This window comes from Poromitra crassiceps (genome assembly GCF_964638095.1).
Source record: "Poromitra crassiceps genome assembly, chromosome: 23".
NCBI lineage: Eukaryota > Metazoa > Chordata > Actinopteri > Beryciformes > Melamphaidae > Poromitra > Poromitra crassiceps.
The window spans coordinates 2,512,480-2,533,739 of NC_139639.1; the positions used below are offsets into that span (position 1 = coordinate 2,512,480).

Sequence of the window (21,260 nt, forward strand, 5' to 3'; positions counted from 1 at the left end):
TAATCTCGATCTCGCTCTGTGTCTGTCTTGTGCAGTCCATGGACCAGTGGTCTCCTGCTGCCTCCAGTGGTCCACCACCAAAGTCCGTGTGGGCAACATACTGAACTACACCATTCAGTCTGACGGAAGGTGTCCCATCACAGCCGTGGTGTAAGTGCCCAACTCCATTCACATAAGAGTTCAGCCATGTCTGGACTTCCACTTGACTTGTCCACATGTACTTCCCAATAGATCACATTATTTATAATAATAATAATGATTGGATTTATATAGCGCGCGTGGCAGCCACACATTGGCACTCAACGGCCCCTCCGAACCACCATCATTCATGTCTACATTCATACCAATCATACCAATCATACCATTCATGTCTACATTCATACCAATCATATGAGGCAAGGAGAGTTAAGTGTCTTGCCCAAGGACACAACGACAGCAGCTGGGAGGGAGCGGGGATCGAGCCGCCAACCCTTGCGTCATTGGCCGACCCGCTCTACCTCCTGAGCTAAAGCCGCCCCAAATAATTTGCAAATGTATTTATCACAACTTCATGGACTGTGACACAACTTTCAGTTTTGGTATTGGGTGCATCAACAGCTCACTGACATCTACAAATTCAATTGCAGGTTTGATACAAAGTCTGGAAAGAGGATCTGCTCCGACCCCAACGGTAAATGGACCATCAAGGCGGTGAGAAAGGTGGATGAGGAGAAGGCGGCCATGCTGAAGCAGGTGCAGGACGACAAGGGAGAGTCGAGCGCTGACAACAATGGACCGGCAGGAAGCACCGGACCAAAGAGAGGGAGACAACAGAAGAGAGACGGAAATGGAGGGAAGAGGCAGAGGCAGGGGAGAAAGAATAGGAGAGGGAGGAAGGGGCAGAGGAAAAATGTCTGAGGATTCACAAGACCGTTCAGACATATCAAACTCCTGCCAAATAGACTTGTCCTGCTTCACCACTTCAAGAGCCAACAGACCTGAAACAACAACAACAACAGACTGAGTTTTGCTTTGACTATTCAATATAGCCTACTATGTATATATTTTGACATGCAGTAAACATTCCCTATTCTCATAATGTGTGCATGTCAGTACAGAGAACCTACAATTTGTTAGTCTTGGCTCTGAGACAATTGGAGAGAGAGTGCTGCCAACAGAGTCTGAGAACTGAGTCTAACATTTTGTAGTGTAGTCTCGGCTCGCAGACCACCCCACACTTGTAGCCGCATAAGTTATCTGGATACAGGTCGCATTTAACAACCAGGTGTAAATGGGGTGTCACAATGTGAGCCAGACCTCCAGATGTGGTCAGGCAGATCTGATCACGATCATGACGCTTTTACACCTTGCATTAACATGCGCTTTTCCTTATCAAGACAACTTATCCAGATACAGATCACATTTTAAAGCCAGGTGTAAAAGGGGTCTGATGAGAACTGAGTCAGATGCTGACTCAAACTGACTTTTGTGTATGTAACTGTCGGTCTCTTACAGGTGATCCTGCTAAGGTACCTTTGGTAGCTTACTTACTGTAGCACATATTATTATCTGTCTTATTTATGTATTATTATTGTTTGGTTACAACTTTCTCAACCCAGCTTTGCACCAATGGGAAGTGATGGGGGGGGGGGGGGGGGGTTTGGAGGTTGGGTTGAAGAATATGTTCAAAGTGTATCAGTGAAATTGTCAATTTTATGTAAATATGAATAAATAGTTCAAAAAAGTACATTTTGTAAATTTGTCATACTTTTATGTTGCAACTTGTGTATATATATATATATATATATATATATATATATATATATATATATATATATATATATATAGTCATTCATTCATTCATTCATTCATACCCCCTATTATTGTTATGACCCTGGCCTAGGGGAACCAAGAGGCATAACAAAAGACAAGGAAAACGTCGGTGTAACTTCAAAACATAATATTTATTTACTAAACCCAAACAAAACCAAACTAAATAAACCATGACATGTGAGAATCAGTAAAGTCAGTAGTGTAAGGCATGTGTGGATGAGTGTAATGTGTGAAGGGTGTTGCATGGATAAACCAAAATGTTGAGGTGAGTGCAGGGTGGGGAGAAGAAAGGAATGAAATCAAATCTAACAGCCTCAGCCAGGAGGGCAGAGTTTTAAAGCTGGAGTGAGCACCGGGCAGGCCCAGGTGCACTCCAATTAGCTGATGAGCCAATCTGCCCTTCCAGAGTCCTGAGAGCAAAACAGAAGACAAGATAAGAATCAAAGCATATAAACAAACTACATAAAGCAAAGGGAAGGTGCAGTGGGAATGTGAAACATAAATAATAAACAGGGGACCGTCACATATTACAAGCCTATTTGCCCAGCTGTAAAAACACTTAGTTTGCTGCCTGCAAGGTATTGGCTGGTATATTATCATGGAGAACTGAGAATGAAAATGCACCTCTGACCAGCCTGTTTCCCATTATTTCAGATGTTTAAATGAACTTTGTGTTGAACTCTCGTTGTATCACAAGGTGAGAATGCTGTGCACCTTGTGGCTGTGTGGGGGAGACAACAGCAGGAAAGCTATTTTCAGTTGACTCTGATGCATGTATGGTCTGTGTGTGTGTGAGGGGGCTTTATGAGGGGGCTTTATGTAGCATGCATTTTAACGTATTACTCACAAGTCATTGCTTGTGTGTCACATTGCACATTTCCACTAGGGTTGTCACGATACTAGAATTTCTAACTTCGATACAATACCCAGGAAAATATCGATACCACTTTCGATACCGTGGTGTATCGGAAATGGTGGCAACACATCAAGAGGCATACAAAAATAAACGAAGACACACCAACAGACGCATAATCTAGGCCAGATCAAATTTAATAATTAAAAAATAATCATTAAAAGCTTTTCGCTTAGACAGCAGAGCAGCAGATTAGCCCTGCTCTAGTCATCAGCCTATCAGAACACTTTGAGCTTGTTGATGCAACAGATACCCACCAATGATAGGGAGGGGAAATCAGTAGTATGTTTGATTTATCATTAAGAGAAAGCACTGCTGGTATTGATACTGTTGCAAATTATCCGTAAAAAAAAGTATCTATATATCGATACTTTCAAGGCTTGTTGCAAATTAGCATTGTATCCATTTAAAATTCTTAGTGTTGATACTTATCGATACTATTGATACTTTTGACACTTTTGACAACCCTAATTTCCACCACTCAACTGCATACTATTTCTGTCTCAAATTAGAAAAAGAATTGTGGCTTTCAGAGTGAGTGGAGTGTTGAAAGTGTGTGTGTGTGTGTGTGTGTGTGTGTGTGTGTGTGTGTGTGTGTGTGTGTGTGTGTGTGTGTGTGTGTGTGTGTGTGTGTGTGTACGTACGTATGTGCAGTTGTACTTCTGTGTGCTGCTACTGTTATCGTGTGTTGCGATGTGGGCAGAAATGTGGTGAAGGGTCTTTTTCTCATCTTCCTGTCTAAGATAAAACGTATCGTCAGAGGTGGAAAGTACTCAAGTACAAGTACTCAAGTACAAGTAATTAAATAGGTTTTTTGTGCGGATTTGTACTTTTTAAAGTATTTTTTATAATGCTACCTTTACTCTTACTTGAGTGATTTAAATAATAGATATACTTAAGCACTTTTAAATGCACCTACACTGATTAAATTAGTAAATTCTGTTTTGTTTTTTTTGTACACTGCACTATGAAAACAGCATGGTACTGTAGCATCGGGACCGCTCGCTAACGGGTCCAGAATCACTTTGGCATTTAGGGCGCCCACTACTGGTGGCAGTAGTGGTCAAATTAAATCCTGGTCAAGACTGGCCAATTGAATTAGACATCTGTGGACGATCCACACAATTGTAATGATCCTCATCGTCACATTAGTCCAGATCTGTTTCATTTGAATGCGATTGTGATGTTGCTGCTGCTAGCATCTCTAGCTCGTCTGGCAAAGTATCACCAAACTGAGCATCCCTGCCTGCATCTGAACAAACTCTGTATGAAAGGTAAGGCAGACAAACACAGCTTAGACTGGTAACATGTGCTGTATGTGTGAAATCTAATTATTAGGGGAGACAATTAAAATATAAAACAATTTTACTTTCAGTCGAGTCATTTCCTGGACTAGTAATTTTACTTCTACTTGAGTTAGTTTTCACTAAAGTAACTTGTAGCTACTTGATTTCTCAGTAGCCTAATCTTTCCACCGATCTGCTGCTCATACCGGTGGTTTCCTCGACAGGGGAGGGCTTCTGTTTTATAAGAGAAGAGGCGACTGATGAGCCAGACAGTAACTGAAAGTGTTGCTGTGAAGATGACGACCAGCCTGCCCTTAACCACTCTCATCTGCCTCGCCACATGGATCAGCTCTGTCCATACCTGTGAGTATTTAATATATCATCTACAGGATTCTAGAAGAACTGTTGCCTACAGTAGGCTACATGCAGTTTGAATATGTGTCTTTCTGTATACTGCACATGTGAATGTGACTACTTTTTGGGGAGACGTGTGATGGATGAATACGATGGTAATCTCTATCTCGCTCTGTGTCTGTCTTGTCCAGTCAATGGACCAGCGTTCTCCTGCTGCCGCCAGTGGTCCACCACCAAAGTCCCTGTGGACAACATACTGGACTACACCATTCAGTCTACCGGCGCGTGTCACATCACAGCCGTGGTGTAAGTGCCCAACCCCATTCACATAAGAGTTCAGCCATGTCTGGACTTCCACTTGACTTGTCCACATGTACAGTACTTCCCAATAGATCACATTATTTAATTTGCAAATGTATTTAGCACAACTTCATGGACTGTGACACAACTTTCAGTTTTGGTATTGGGTGCATCAACAGCTCGCTGACATCTACGAATTCAATTGCAGGTTTGATACAAAGTCTGGAAAGAGGATCTGCTCCGACCCCAATGGTAAATGGACCATCAAGGCGGTGAGAAAGGTGGATGAGGAGAAGGCGGCCATGCTGAAGCAGGTGCAGGACGAAGGCTTCTTGTCAAGCACCGCCGTGCTGAAGCAGGTGCAGGACGACGAGGGAGAGTCGAGCGGAAATGGCAGAAGACAGAAGAGAGACGGAAATGGAGGGAAGAGCCAGGGGAGAAAGAATAGGAGAGGGAGGAAGGGGCAGAGGAAAAATGTCTGAGGATTCACAACACCGTTCAGACATATCAAACTCCTGCCAAATAGACTTGTCCTGCTTCACCACTTCAAGAGCCAACAGACCTGAAACAACAACAACAACAACAACAGACTGAGTTTTGCTTTGACTATTCAATATAGCCTAGTATGTATATATTTTGACATGCAGTAAACATACCCTACTCTCATAATGTGTGCATGTCAGTACAGAGAACCTACAATTTGTTAGTCTTGGCTCTGAGACAATTGGAGAGAGAGTGCTGCCAACAGAGACTGAGAACTGAGTCTAACATTTTGTACAGTAGTCTCGGCTCCCAGACCAACCCATTAACACCTGTATCCGCATAAGTTATCTGGATACAGGTCGCATTTAACAACCAGGTGTAAATGGGGTGTCACAATGTGAGCCAGACCTCCAGATGTGGTCAGGCAGATCTGATCACGATCGCAACGCATTTACAGCTTGCTATTAACATGCACATTTCCTTATCAAGACAACTTATCCAGATACAGATCGCATTTTAAAGCAGGTGTAAAAGAGGTCTGATGAGAACTGAGTCAGATGCTGACTCAAACTGACTTTTGTGTATGTAACTGTCGGTCTCTTGCAGGTGATCCTGCTCAGGTACCTTTGGTAGCTTACTTACTGTAGCACATATTATATCTGTCTTATTTATGTATTATTATTGTTTGGTTTCAACTTTCTCAACCCAGCTTTGCACCAATGGGAAGTGATGGGGGGGGGGGGGGGGGGGGTTGGGGGGGGTTTGGAGGTTGGGTTGAAGAATATGTTCAAAGTGTATCAGTGAAATGTCTGTCAATTTTATGTAAATATGAATAAATACAGTAAAAAAAAGTACATTTTGTAAATTTGTCATACTTTTATGTTGCAACTTGTGTATATATATATATATAAATTGATAAATCTTTTCCCAGTTTTTATGTATTTATTCATGGGCATTGGAGAGAAATTAGGCGGCCTTTCTGAAAATATTCAGAGCCCCAAATTACATAGTTTTAATTACAAAGTACAGCAAGTTTCATGTTTTTATGAAAAAGTGATCATGTTCACATCACCTGGACGGCCAGTGACTGGAAATTCAGTTTTCTCTGATTTGAGGTATAGTGCAGAATTCTGGCCACAGGAAGTGTAATGTTTGAGCTAGGAGGTTCATCTTGGGCTCAAATTGAAGCTTATGCAGTTCATGGGCAGTTTACTAAATACAAGTGAGGAAGTGATATTTACCATAAAGAGCTGGAAAAGAATCATTTTTGAGGAGAATTTGTAAAACTGACAGCATTTTTGGTATTTTTGTGGGTTTTGTGGGTGAAATTTTTAAATTTGCAGCAAGAAGCCATCAGAATCCTATTTTGCTACTTCCCCCTATGTTCCAGCATACTTCCTGCAAAATTCCATGCATGCATGACTATTTATGCCATTGCAGTATATAACTTATTATTTGCATTTACATGATTTTTGTCCCAAAAAGTTTTTTTTTTTGGGCCCCTGAGACCAACAGGCCCAAGTTGAACTGGCACCTGAGATGGCCCAAGGTAGGAACAAGAGAAAGGTAGCAGAAAACATCCTGAAGCCCTCAGGATGTTTGAGGTTGGCTCCCGGCCTAGAACAAGTTCCTACAGCCGTTGAGGTTGCCCTGAAGGGAGTTCCAGCCTCTAGGTGCAGAATACATTAAAGCATGTTTGCCAAGATCAGTACAGACTTTAGTACGGTGGAATTAATCCAAGGTTGGATTTATAGATACAATTGTAGGTAGATAGATAAAAAAATGTATCCGATTGCGATGTTGCTGCTGCTAGCAGCTCTGGCAAAGGAGAGAATCGGCAAACTGAGCAGACAGGCACAGCTTCGGTAACACTGGTAGCATGTGCTGGATGTGTGAAATGTAATTAGGGTAAAGGAACGCAAATACTTTTACAAGTACTTTTAAAAGATTTTTTTTTTTTTTTACTCGAGTAAATTTCCTGGACTAGTAATTTTACTTGTAGCCTATTTGAGTTAGTTTTCACTAAAGTAACAGTACTTGAGTAGAATTTGTCAGCACTCTTTCAACCTCTGCTCATAGTTTCCCTCGACAGGGGGAGAGGAGGAAGGGGTGTGTGTTTCATCAGAGCAAAGACGACTCATGAGAGACAGAAACTGAAAGTGTCACTGTCTGTCAAGATGACGACCAGCCTGCTCTTAACCGCTCTCACCTGCCTCACCACACGGATCAGCTCTGTCCATACAGGTGAGTATTTATAGCAGGATTCTAGAAGAACTGTTGCATGTACAAAACTAACTGTTGCATGTACAAAACTAACTGTTGCATGGACAAAACTAACTGTTGCATGGACAAAACTAACTGTGGGTTACTCTTTAAGCCTCAGCAAGTGGGATGCCAGTCGGAGTGATAAAGCAGAGGAACAGGTTCCATCGTGTTTATTCTTTGCCAGGTAGATGTTTGTCGGATGTAACAGATGATTTGTGTGTAGAACAGAAACAAATAAGCACAAAGGGTTTAGATAAACATCTTTAACTAAACAAAGGGTAGTCTAATAAATCTAAGTCAAATCAAATCAGAACACTCATTTAAATCAATGCACAATGGAATCAACTATAACAAAACTGCAACTTACTCAAATAATGCATCTGAAAGAGAAGCCCCCAAAAGCAGCCGTCTCCGCTGTAGTCCAGCCAACACAGAGTGGAGGCTAATCAAAGCCTCTTTACCTGCCCAGGTGTGGCTGTAATGATTAGGGGCAGGTGTGCTTGGGTGAGCCAATGGTAGGAAGTGAGGAAGTGGTGGGTTTGAAGTCCAGAGAGTCACTTTTGTACAGTCAAACTGCATACGTTTTATTTGCCTACCTAGGACAACATATAATCATGTTCTGACAAGACAGTAGTCTCATATTATAGCCAGACCTATCTTATCTCCAGTTTTGTTGGCACTGTGCCAGCACTGAGAAGGTAATGCAGTAACTTGAAGTTATGTGGATTAGTAACTAATATATTTACTTTTTGAAAAATGTAATCCCCTACATTACCAGTTACTGGGGAAAATAAAATTACAGTAACTAAGTTACTGCCCAACACTGCTTTTGTACAATGTGATTTGATGTCTTTCTAAGTATACTGCACGTGTGCATGTAACTACTTTTTGTAGTTATCTCTATCTCGCTAATCTCTATCTCGCTCTGTCCGTCTTGTCCAGTCCATGGACCAGCGGTCTCCTGCTGCCGCCAGTGGTCCAACCTCAAAGTCCGTGTGGACAACATACTGAACTACACCATTCAGTCTGAAGGAGGTTGTCCCATCACAGCCGTGGTGTAAGTGTCCAACCCCATTCACATAGAGTTCAGCCATGTCTGGACTTCCACTTGACTCGTCCACATGTACTTCCAATAGATCACAGATTTATTTATCACAACTTCATGGACTGTGACACAACTTTCAGGTTTGGTGTTGGTGCATCAACAGCTCACTGACATCTACGAATTCAATTGCAGGTTTGAAACAAAGTCTGGAAAGAGGATCTGCTCCGACCCTAGCAGTAACTGGCCCATCGCTGCGATGAGAAAGGTGGATGAGGAGATGGCCATGCTGAGAGAGAGACCACAGACGAGAACGAGAAGCCTAAATGGTACAGGATTCTAGAAGAACTGTTGCATACATGTGTGGTTTGGTTTGATGTCTTTCTAAGTATACTGCATGTGTGCAGGGGACTACTTTTTGGGGAGACGTGTGATGGATGAATACGATGGTAATCTCTATCTCGCTCTGTGTCTGTCTTGTGCAGTCCATGCACCAGCGGTCTCCTGCTGCCGCCAGTGGTCCAACACCAGAGTCCGTGTGGGCAACATACTGGACTACACCATTCAGTCTGAAGGAGTTTGTCCCATCACAGCCGTGGTGTAAGTGCCCAACCCCATTCACATAGAGTTCAGCCATGTCTGGACTTCCACTTGACTTGTCCACATGTACTTCCAATAGATCACATTATTTAACTACACTTTTATCACAACTTCATGGACTGTGACACAACTTTCAGTTTTGGTATTGGGTGCATCAACAGCTCACTGACATCTACGAATTCAATTGCAGGTTTGAAACAAAGTCTGGAAAGAGGATCTGCTCCGACCCCAACGGTAAATGGACCATCGCTGCGAAGAGAAAGGTGGATGAGGAGAAGACGGCCCTGCTGAGAGAGACGAAGACGAGAGGCCTTAATGGTACAGGATTCTACTGTAGAAGAACTGTTGCATACATGTGTGTACAAAACTAACTGTGGGTTACAGCGTTGGCAGCTATTTTAGATTTAGTCTTAGTCTTTGGATGAAACCCTTTTTTTCTCATGAGAGACCGGTTGGTAAGATTTAACCAGTGGCTTTATTTAGCAAATGGCATGCATGGCAACTACTTTGGCGTATGACTCCATTGTAAGGTGGCGCTCCTCTTGAGGTGAGAGGAGGGCAGCTGAATAGGCTAGGATAGAGAATCCCCCCCCCCCCCCAGCCCACCCCCCGATGGGGGATTCTTCAGGAGTCAAGACTCGTTGGTGGTGGACTGGGGAGGTGGGTGGGGCGAAACGACGCTTCAGAGGAGATGGCCTGCCATGATGCCAGCTGCTGCTATGATCCACCAGAGAGGGAGGTGACGTAGAACCCTCGCTATGTGTACTAGGATGAACTGACGTCATAACGGATGTCATACTTGAACTTGACTGACGTCACGGGCTACTTTTTGGGGAGACGTGTGATGGATGAATACGATGGTTATCTCTATCTCGCTCTGTGTCTGTCTTGTCCAGTCCATGGTCCAGCGGTCCCCTGCTGCCTCCAGTGGTCCAACACCAAAGTCCGTGTGGGCAACATACTGAGCTACACAATTCAGTCTGAAGGAGGTTGTCCCATCACAGCCGTGGTGTAAGTGCCCAACCCCATTCACATAAGAGTTCAGCCATGTCTGGACTTCCACTTGACTCGTCCACATGTACTTCCCAATAGATCACAGATTTATTTATCACAACTTCATGGACTGTGACACAACTTTCAGGTTTGGTGTTGGTGCATCAACAGCTCACTGACATCTACGAATTCAATTGCAGGTTTAAAACAAAGTCTGGAAAGAGGATCTGCTCCGACCCTAGCAGTAACTGGCCCATCGCTGCGATGAGAAAGGTGGATGAGGAGAAGGCGGCCATGCTGAGAGAGAGACCACAGACGAGAAGCCTAAATGGTACAGGATTCTGGAAGAACTGTTGCATACATGTGTGGTTTGATGTCTTTCTAAGTATACTGCACGTGTGCAGGGGACTACTTTTTGGGGAGACGTGTGATGGATGAATACGATGGTAATCTCTATCTCGCTCTGTGTCTGTCTTGTGCAGTCCATGCACCAGCGTTCTCCTGCTGCCGCCAGTGGTCCAACACCAGAGTCCGTGTGGGCAACATACTGGACTACACCATTCAGTCTGAAGGAGTTTGTCCCATCACAGCCGTGGTGTAAGTGCCCAACCCCATTCACATAAGAGTTCAGCCATGTCTGGACTTCCACTTGACTTGTCCACATGTACTTCCCAATAGATCACATTATTTAACTACACTTTTATCACAACTTCATGGACTGTGACACAACTTTCAGTTTTGGTATTGGGTGCATCAACAGCTCACTGACAATCTACGAATTCAATTACAGGTTTGAAACAAAGTCTGGAAAGAGGATCTGCTCTGACCCCAACGGTAAATGGACCATCGCTGCGAAGAGAAAGGTGGATGAGGAGAAGACGGCCATGCTGAGAGAGACGAAGACGAGAGGCCTTAATGGTACAGGATTCTACTGTAGAAGAACTGTTGCATATGTGTGTACAAAACTAACTGTGGGTTACAGTGTTGGCAGCTATTTTAGATTTAGTCTTAGTCTTTGGATGAAACCCCTTTTTTAATCATGAGAGACCGGTTGGTAAGATTTAACCAGTGGCTTTATTTAGCAAATGGCATGCATGGCAACTACTTTGGCGTATGACTGTAAGGTGGAGCTCCTCTTGAGGTGAGAGGAGGGCAGCTGAATAGGCTAGGATAGAGAATCCCCACCGCCCCAGCCCACCCCCCGGTGGGGGATTCTTCAGGAGTCAAGACTCATTGGTGGTGGACTGGGGAGGTGGGTGGGGCGAAACGACGCTTCAGAGGAGATGGCCTGCCGTGATGCCAGCTGCTGCTATGATCCACCAGAGAGGGAGGTGACGTAGAACCCTCGCTATGTGTACTAGGATGAACTGACGTGATAACGGATGTCATACTTGAACTTGACTGACGTCACGGGCTACTTTTTGGGGAGACGTGTGATGGATGAATATGATGGTAATCTCTATCTCGCTCTGTGTCTGTCTTGTCCAGCCCATGGTCCAGCGGTCCCCTGCTGCCTCCAGTGGTCCAACACCAAAGTCCGTGTGGGCAACATACTGAGCTACACAATTCAGTCTGAAGGAGTTTGTCCCATCACAGCCGTGGTGTAAGTGCCCAACCCCATTCACATAGAGTTCAGCCATGTCTGGACTTCCACTGACTTGTCCACATGTACTTCCAATAGATCACAGATTTATTTATCACAACTTCATGGACTGTGACACAACTTTCAGGTTTGGTGTTGGTGCATCAACAGCTCACTGACATCTACGAATTCAATTGCAGGTTTAAAACAAAGTCTGGAAAGAGGATCTGCTCCGACCCTAGCAGTAACTGGCCCATCGCTGCGATGAGAAAGGTGGATGAGGAGATGGCCGTGCTGAGAGAGATACCACAGACGAGAACGAGAAGCCTAAATGGTACAGGATTCTAGAAGAACTGTTGCATACATGTGTGGTTTGATGTCTTTCTAAGTATACTGCACGTGTGCAGGTGACTACTTTTTGGGGAGACGTGTGATGGATGAATACCATGGTAATCTCTATCTCGCTCTGTGTCTGTCTTGTGCAGTCCATGCACCAGCGGTCTCCTGCTGCCGCCAGTGGTCCAACACCAGAGTCCGTGTGGGCAACATACTGGACTACACCATTCAGTCTGAAGGAGTTTGTCCCATCACAGCCGTGGTGTAAGTGCCCAACCCCATTCACACACAAGAGTTCAGCCATGTCTGGACTTCCACTTGACTTGTCCACATGTACTTCCCAATAGATCACATTATTTAACTACACTTTTATCACAACTTCATGGACTGTGACACAACTTTCAGTTTTGGTATTGGGTGCATCAACAGCTCACTGACATCTACGAATTCAATTGCAGGTTTGAAACAAAGTCTGGAAAGAGGATCTGCTCCGACCCCAACGGTAAATGGACCATCGCTGCGAAGAGAAAGGTGGATGAGGAGAAGACGGCCATGCTGAGAGAGACGAAGACGAGAGGCCTTAATGGTACAGGATTCTACTGTAGAAGAACTGTTGCATACATGTGTGTACAAAACTAACTGTGGGTTACAGTGTTGGCAGCTATTTTAGATTTAGTCTTAGTCTTTGGATGAAACCCCTTTTTTAATCATGAGAGACCGGTTGGTAAGATTTAACCAGTGGCTTTATTTAGCAAATGGCAAGCATGGCAACTACTTTGGCGTATGACTCCATTGTAAGGTGGCGCTCCTCTTGAGGTGAGAGGAGGGCAGCTGAATAGGCTAGGATAGAGAATACCCCCCCCCACCCCACCCCCCGGTGGGGGATTCTTCAGGAGTCAAGACTCATTGGTGGTGGACTGGGGAGGTGGGTGGTGCGAAACGACGCTTCAGAGGAGATGGCCTGCCGTGATGCTAGCTGCTGCTATGATCCACCAGAGAGGGAGGTGACGTAGAACCCTCGCTATGTGTACTAGGATGAACTGACGTCATAACGGATGTCATACTTGAACTTGACTGACGTCGCGGGCTACTTTTTGGGGAGACATGTGATGGATGAATACGATGGTTATCTCTATCTCGCTCTGTGTCTGTCTTGTCCAGTCCATGGTCCAGCGGTCCCCTGCTGCCTCCAGTGGTCCAACACCAAAGTCCGTGTGGGCAACATACTGAGCTACACAATTCAGTCTGAAGGAGTTTGTCCCATCACAGCCGTGGTGTAAGTGCCCAACCCCATTCACATAGAGTTCAGCCATGTCTGGACTTCCACTTGACTCGTCCACATGTACTTCCAATAGATCACAGATTTATTTATCACAACTTCATGGACTGTGACCCAACTTTCAGTTTTGGTATTGGTGCATCAACAGCTCACTGACATCTACGAATTCAATTGCAGGTTTCAAACAAAGTCTGGAAAGAGGATCTGCTCCGACCCCAACGATACCTGGACCATCAAGGCGATGAGAAAGGTGGATGAGGAGAAGGCGGCTATGCTGTAGCAAGTGCAGGACGAAGTCAAGCACTGCCAACAAGGGACCAGCAGAAAGCACCAGAGCACCAGAGACAGAGACAGAAGAATGGAAGGAAGAGGCAGAGGCAAGGGATAAAGAATAAGGGAGGGAGGGAGGGGCAGAGGAAAAATCTGAGGAATCCGAGGAACCACAATCAGAGATCAGAGATCAAACTCCTAGACTCCTAGACTTCCTAGCCAACATACCTGAAACAAAAACAACAGAAAACGACGAGTTTTGCTTTGACTATTCAATATAGCCTAGTATGTATATATTTTGACATGCAGTAAACATTCCCTATTCTCATAATGTGTGCATGTCAGTACAGAGAGCCTACAATTTGTTAGTCTTGACTCTGAGACAATTGGAGAGAGAGTGCTGCCAACAGAGAGTGAGAACTGAGTCTAACATTTTGTACAGTAGTCTCGGCTCCCAGACCAACCCATATACACCTGTATCCGCATAAGTTATCTGGATACAGGTCGCATTTAACATCCAGGTGTAAATGGGGTGTAAGATCCGAACACAATGTGAGCCAGACCTCCAGATGTGGTCAGGCAGATCTGATCACGATCAAGACGCATTTACACCTTGCATTAACATGCACATTTCCTTATCAAGACAACTTATGCAGATACAGATCGCATTTTAAAGCCAGGTGTAAAAGGGGTCTGATGAGCACTGAGTCAGATGATGACTCAACTCACTTTTATGTATGCAACTGTTGGTCTCTTATATATGATCCTGCTAAGGTACCTTTTGGAGCTTACTTACTGTAGCACATATTATTGTAGCCATGTCTGTTTATGTATTATTATTGTTTGGTTACAACTTTCTCAACCTATAGCTTTGCACCAATGGGAAGTGGAGGAGGGGGGGGGGGGCATTTGGAGAGGTTGGGTTGAAGAATTATGTTCAAAGTATCACTGTCGTCTATTTTATGGAAAAATTAATAAATGGTTAAAAAAGGTTAATTTCGTAACTTTGTCTTTTTTTTGCAATTTGTGTTTTTGTGTACATTTGGAACATAGAGTAGCATAATATATAAATTGATACAAAATTATAAATTGATCAATTGATACAATTGATCCAGTTTGTATTTATTTATTCCTGAGCATTGAAGGAGAGAAATGATACACACATCACATAGGTGCAAGGCTATCAGAAAAACTGTGCACCTTAGAACTCAGTGATTTTAGTACCCTCTTGTGCCAAAAAAAACACTCCTACATGCAAGTTTACATCTAACAGTTTCTAAATGCTGGGGACCCATACTGTACATTTCTAACAAACATTGGGACTGATGTCCATGTTCACAATAGGGCTCTATCTGGCAAATAGACTATTCTCAGATACTGTGATTTACTTCCCACAATGTCATTGAATTCACCATTAACTATTTACCCGTATAGTTTATGTTATAGTTTCATTGTAATCATTGACCATCAAAACATAGGTGTAGACATCACCTTTTCTGTGTTATCCTGTGTGGTTCAGGAGATATGGTGCAAAATGCATAATTTGGTTATGGCGGAAAGTAAAATGGCTGCCATGGCCATCACAAGGCATTGGCCACATGGCTCCCTTTCTGAAAATGTTCAGAGTCCCAAATTGTACAAGTACAGCATGTTTCGTGTTTTTATGAAAAAGTGAACATCATTTTCATATCACCTGGACGGCCAGTGACTGAAAATTTTTTTTTTTTCTTTTTCTTTTTTAGATATAGTGCAGAATTTCAGCCAAAGGAAGTGTAATTCTTGAGGTAGGATGTTCATCTTGGGCTCAAATTGAAGCTTATGAAGTTTGGCAGTTTTCTAAATACAAGTAAGGAAGTGATATTCACCATAAAGTGCTGCAAAATAATCTTTTTTGAGAATTTGTAAAATTGACAGCATTTTTGTGGGTTTTGTGGGCGAAATTTTGAATTGCAGCAAGCCCCAGAATGTTATTTTGCTACTTCCCCCTACATTCCAGCATACTTCCTGCAAAATTACATGCATGCATGATTATTTATGCTATTGCAGTACCTTATTTGCATTTACATGATTTTTGTCGCAAAAATGTTTTTTTTTTGGGGCCCCTGAGACCAAATGGCCCAGAGTTGAACATGGTCACTATGCACCTGAGATGGCCCAAAGTATAGATAACAGGAAACCATAGTGATAAAAATGGTAGCAGGGCTACCTGGGAGGCTAGAACAAGGTTGGCTCCGGGCCTAGAACAAGGTTGGCTCACGGCCCAGAACAAGTTCTTCATGTTGAGATTGCCCTGAAGTGAGTTCCAGGCTGTACGATGTAGAATGCATGAAAGCATGTTTGCCAAGATCAGTGCAGACTAGCATGGTGGAATTAATCCAAGGATGGATTTATAGATACAATTGTAGGTAGGTAGATAAAAATGGAAAAAGAAATGATCTTTTCTCTGATTTGAGGTATAGTGCATAATTTCGGCCCCAGGAAGTGTAATGTTTGAGCTAGGACGTTCATCTTGGGCTCAAATTGAAGCTTATGCAGTTGGGCAGTTTACTAAATACAAGTGAGGAAGTGATATTCACCATAAAGTGCTGGAAAATAATCATTTTTGAGGAGAATTTGTAAAACTGACAGCATTTTTTGTATTTTTGTGGGTTTTGTATAGGTGAAATTTAAAAATTTGCAGCAAGCCCCAGAATCCTATTTTGCTACTCCCCCCTATGTTCCAGCATACTTAAATGCCATGCATGCATGACTATTTATGCCATTGCAGTACCTTATTATTTGCATTTACATGATTTTTGTCCCAAAAAGGGGTTGGGCCCCTGAGACCAAACGGCCCAAGTTGAACTGGCACCTGAGATGGCCCAAGGTAGGATAACATCAGAACGTTAGCAGAAAACGCCCCAAGGGATGAGCTTGGCTCCCTGCCTAGAACAAATTCCTTCATGTTAGCTGGCCCTGAAGTGAGTTCCAGCCTCTAGATGCAGAATACATGAAAGCATGTTTGCCAAGATCAGTGCAGACTTTAGTACGGTGGAATTAATCCAAGGATTTATAGATACAATTGTAGGTAGATAGATTAATAAAAAATGATCAGATTGCGATGTTGCTGCTTCTAGCAGCTCTAGCTCTGGCAAAGGAGGGAATCGCCAAACTGAGCAAAGACAGGCACAGCTTAGGTAACACTGGTAACATGTGCTGGATGTGTGACATGTAATTAGGGTAAATAATTAAAATATAATACCTTTTCAAAGTAACGCAAATGTACTTTAAAAAACTGTTCTTTTTCTTTTTACTCGCAGTCATTTCCTGGACTAGTAATTTTACTTGTAGCCTACTTGAGTTAATTTTGACTAAAGAAACAGCACTTGTACTTGATTTGTCAGTAGCCTAATCTTTCCATCTCTGCTCATAGTTTCGACAGGCGGAAAAGAGGAAGGGCTTCTGTTTTGTAAGAGCAAAGACGACTGATGAGACAGAAACTGAAAGTGTCACTGTCTGTCAAGATGACCAGCCTGCTCTTAACCACTCTGACCTGCCTCGCCACACGGATCAGCGCTGTCCATACAGGTGAGTATTTAATATATCAGCTACAGGATTAGAAGACTGTTGCCTACATGTGTACAAAAATAACTGTGGGTTAAGCCTCAGGATGTGGGACACCAGTCAGAGTCGTAAAACAGAGGAACAGGTTCATGTGTGTTTATTCTTTCACATTTGTAGGTAGACGTTTGACAGATGTAACATGCGGTCTAATGATTTGTGTGTAGAACAGAAACAAATCAGGACAAAGGGTTTAGCTAAACAACAGCTTTAACTATAAGGGGATATAATGCATCTAAGTCAAATCAAAACACTCATTAAATCAATGCACAAGCGAAACAATAACTATAACAAAACTGCAACTTACTCAAATAATGCATCTGAAAGCAGGGGCGTCATGCAAGCAAACAATCTGAGGGGGCGAACACAAATCTGGCTTCCAACCCCCCCCCCCCAAAAAACGTGGGGGGTTGAGAAATATCTCATTTTAAATTAACAGACTGAGCAGGTGTAACCGGCTATTTTCCAAACTGCTCAGCCTCCTGGAAAGATCCATAATCACCAGACTAAGTACATTGTCACTGTCCAGGCTCAATGGACTTGACAAAAAAGGGAGACCACACAAATCTTAAAATTAAATCTGCATGCATTAGGCTACCATGAAGGAAAAATAGTCTATCACTAAACTTGCCCCTTGCATCAACCTCTATGTCCTCTTCACTGAAGACAGGGCTGGGAGGACTTTCTATTCTTTTTTTTTAAGAATGATGATATTTTTCTTTGCATTTTGACCTGGCTGGAGTGATAGAGTGGTGGTAAAAAAACAACAACTATCACTCAGTTGTTGTTCTTTTACCACCACTCTATCGCAGTGAGCTGATAGTCTTATCAGCTCACTGCCATAACACAATGCATAACACTCGCACAGCTCTCATTTACCACCAAATGGATGCTATGCTACCACAAGCTGGCATGATGTGTAAACAACATGAGGGATGCTAACCTTAGCTGCCTGGTACAAGTAGCCAACTAACTTGCGATGCAAACTTTGCCTAAGTAAGAGCATTTCATTTTCACATGTTTGAAAATGGGATTGATGCACTATACTGACCAGTTAAGCAGAAAAACACTGCTGTCAGCTCTGTGCTGTGACGTGTGGGTGGCTGGCTGGGTGGCTTTGCTATGTAGCACCCGACACGTCTTTTGGGAGAAACCATTATCAGCAGGAGGAGGGGTGTGTGTTTTTTGGTTAGGTTTGATCTATGACATAATTAGACATAGCCTATACTGTATGTTTGACTCTTTATATAAATTATCATTTATAAAATCCATAGTAATGAAATTATATTATGAGAGAAAAAAACATCTCTCAAAAATCTGAGGGGCAATTGCCCCCTCAGTTACAATGGGCATGACGCTTCTGTCTGAAAGAGAAACAACCAAAATCAGCCATCTACAGTCCAGGGAATAATCGCCTATCCCAGGTTGACTTATTAAGTGACCATTTTGGTCACTTATTATGGTAACAATACACTGGTGAAATTTTCAGAATTGTAACCCTTTATAAGCCAGTCTGTCTTGATTATATAAAAAAAATGCTTTCTGTTTGTTTCAACTTTACACAATTTCCCACAAAATAAAATTCTAAGGTAATGTTTTTGGGTGGGATTAATCAAACTGGGTGGGATTACCTGTCCAGGTGTGCCTGTAATTAGTCCATGATTAGGGGCAGGTGTGCTTGGGTGAGGGAATGGTACAGTAGGAAGTGAGGAAGTGGTGGGTTGTGGCATTTGATGTCCAGAGAGTCACTTTTGTACAATGTGGTTTGATGTCTTTCTAAGTATACTACACGTGTGCATGTAACTACTTTTTGGGGAGACGTGTGATGGATGAATACGATGGTAATCTCTATCTCGCTCTGTGTCTGTCTTGTCCAGTCCATGGACCAGCGGTCTCCTGCTGCCTCCAGTGGTCCAACACCAAAGTCCGTGTGGACAACATACTGGACTACACCATTCAGTCTGAAGGAGTTTGTCCCATCACAGCCGTGGTGTAAGTGCCCAGCCCCATTCACATAGAGTTCAGCCGTGTCTGGACTTCCACTTGACTCGTCCACATGTACTTCCCAATAGATCACATTATTTAATTTGCAAATGTATTTATCACAACTTCATGGACTGTGACACAACTTTCAGTTTTGGTATTGGGTGCATCAACAGCTCGCTGACATCTACGAATTCAATTGCAGGTTTGAAACAAAGTCTGGAAAGAGGATCTGCTCCGACCCCAACGGTAAATGGACCATCGCTGCGAAGAGAAAGGTGGATGAGGAGAAGACGGCCATGCTGAGAGAGACGAAGACGAGAGGCCTAAATGGTACAGGGTTCTACTGTAGAAGAACTGTTGCATACATGTGTGGTTTGATGTCTTTCTAAGTATACTGCACGTCTGCATGCAACGTCTTTTTGGAGAGACGTGTGATGGATGAATGTGATGGTAATCTCTATCTCGCTCTGTGTCCGTCTTGTCCAGTCCATGGACCAGCGTTGGCCTGCTGCCTCCAGTGGTCCAACCTCAAAGTCCGTGTGGGCAACATACTGAACTACATCATTCAGTCTGAAGGACTCTGTCCCATCACAGCTGTGGTGTAAGTGTCCAACCCCATTCACATAGAGTTCAGCCATAGATATTATAAAGATGTGTCACCGCAGGCTCCGCAAATTCTAACAACTGGTAGCAGCAAGTCTCATGGTCACCTCTGCCCAAGTCTCGTTACTCCCCCCCCCGCCCCCACTTCTTTTCTTCTTCAAGCAGGCTTTAAGTGGGGTTAGTGCTGACCTAGCAAGATAACTGGAAATACAGATCGTGAGTTCTCCAACTCCGCACACCCCATAAACACAAAGCTGCCCCTTGTTAGCTCAATACAGTTGAAACTAATCTATTCCATTAAAGAAATATCTTTTCTAGCCACAGATTTAGCTACTACATCGATGAACTTCACATGTAGCTTTAGCTAATCGCTCCCCGGCCGCTAACATAAGTTACTGTTGCCAAATCTCACGAGAGTGTGTTGCTGAGATAGCGACAGGTCTCGAACAAGTTACATTTTCTCCTAATCTTTATGTCCGAGGAAAGCCATGGGCAAAACCCGCGTGCCAAAATGACAGGAAGTGAGTTGAAGTTGGTTCATCTTGCTTTGAAATCCCATCGTCTTTGGTTCAGCCATGTCTTGACTTCCGCTTGACTTGTCCACATGTACTCCCAATAGATCATATTATTTAACTACAGATTTATTTATCACAACTTCATGGACTGTGAGACAACTTTAAGGTGTGGTATTGGTGCGCTCAACTGACATCTACGAATTCAATTGCAGGTTTAAAACAAGGTCTGGAAAGAGGATCTGCTCCGACCCTAGCCGTAACTGGCCCATCAAGGCGATGAGAAAGGTGGATGAGGAGGCGGCCATGCTGAAGCAGGTGCAGGACGAAGAGGGAGAGTCAAGCACTGCTGCCAACAAGGGACCAGCAGAAAGCACCAGACCAAAGACAGAGAGACGGAAGAATGGAAGGAAGAGGCAGAGGCAGGGGAGAAAGAATAAGGGAGGGAGGGGCAGAGGAAAAATGTCTGAGGAATCCGAGGAACCACAATCAGAGATAGAGAGATCAAACTCCTGCCAAATAGACTTGTCCTGCTTCGCCACTTCAGAAGCCAACAGACCTGAAACAACAACAATAAAAAAAGACTGAGTTTTGCTTCGACTATTCAATATAGCCTAGTATGTATATATTTTGACATGCAGTAAACATACCCTATTCTCATAATGTGTGCATGTCAGTACAGAGAACCTACAATTTGTTAGTCTTGGCTCTGAGACAATTGGAGAGAGAGTGCTGCCAACAGAGACTGAGAACTGAGTCTAACATTTTGTACAGTAGTCTCGGCTCCCAGACCAACCCATTTACACCTGTATCCGCATAAGTTATCTGGATACAGGTCGCATTTAACAACCAGGTGTAAATGGGGTGTAAGATCCGAACACAATGTGAGCCAGACCTCCAGATGTGGTCAGGCAGATCTGATCACATTCTGATCACGACACATTTACACCTTGCATTAACATGCGCTTTTCCTTATCAAGACAACTTATCCAGATACAGATCACATTTTAAAGCCAGGTGTAAATGGGGTCTAATATGTTCAAA

At 43.4% G+C, this 21,260-nt stretch overlaps 2 protein-coding genes across 4 annotated transcripts in view; both read left to right on the top strand.

Annotated features, from left to right (window-relative positions):
* LOC310797225 (eotaxin-like) overlaps positions 1-5,859 on the top strand; it is a 6,087-nt gene extending 228 nt beyond the window's left edge. The window contains exons 1-3 of one of the 3 annotated variants that reach the window (XM_083659575.1): positions 4,294-4,374; positions 4,557-4,671; positions 4,874-5,859. In XM_083659575.1, the coding sequence (XP_083515701.1) occupies positions 4,308-4,374; positions 4,557-4,671; positions 4,874-5,147 (456 nt within the window). In that variant the 5' untranslated portion in view covers positions 4,294-4,307 and the 3' untranslated portion in view covers positions 5,148-5,859. Of the gene's footprint in view, positions 1-35; positions 151-626; positions 1,603-4,293; positions 4,375-4,556; positions 4,672-4,873 lie in introns of those variants that run through there. The other 2 variants (XM_083659576.1, XM_083659577.1) reach the window with 2 other exon arrangements.
* A 1,466-nt stretch (positions 5,860-7,325) lies between these two features.
* LOC310797349 (uncharacterized protein) lies at positions 7,326-20,804 on the top strand (the record flags this gene model as incomplete). Its single annotated transcript, XM_083659720.1, has 15 exons — positions 7,326-7,392; positions 8,356-8,470; positions 8,651-8,784; positions 8,941-9,055; positions 9,246-9,373; positions 9,952-10,066; positions 10,249-10,379; positions 10,531-10,645; positions 10,839-10,966; positions 11,537-11,651; positions 11,831-11,964; positions 12,116-12,230; positions 12,425-12,552; positions 19,588-19,702; positions 20,432-20,804. 15 exons carry the CDS (start codon positions 7,326-7,328, stop codon positions 20,802-20,804), a joined length of 2,028 nt encoding a protein of 675 aa, XP_083515846.1.
* Between the last annotated feature and the right edge of the window lie 456 nt (positions 20,805-21,260).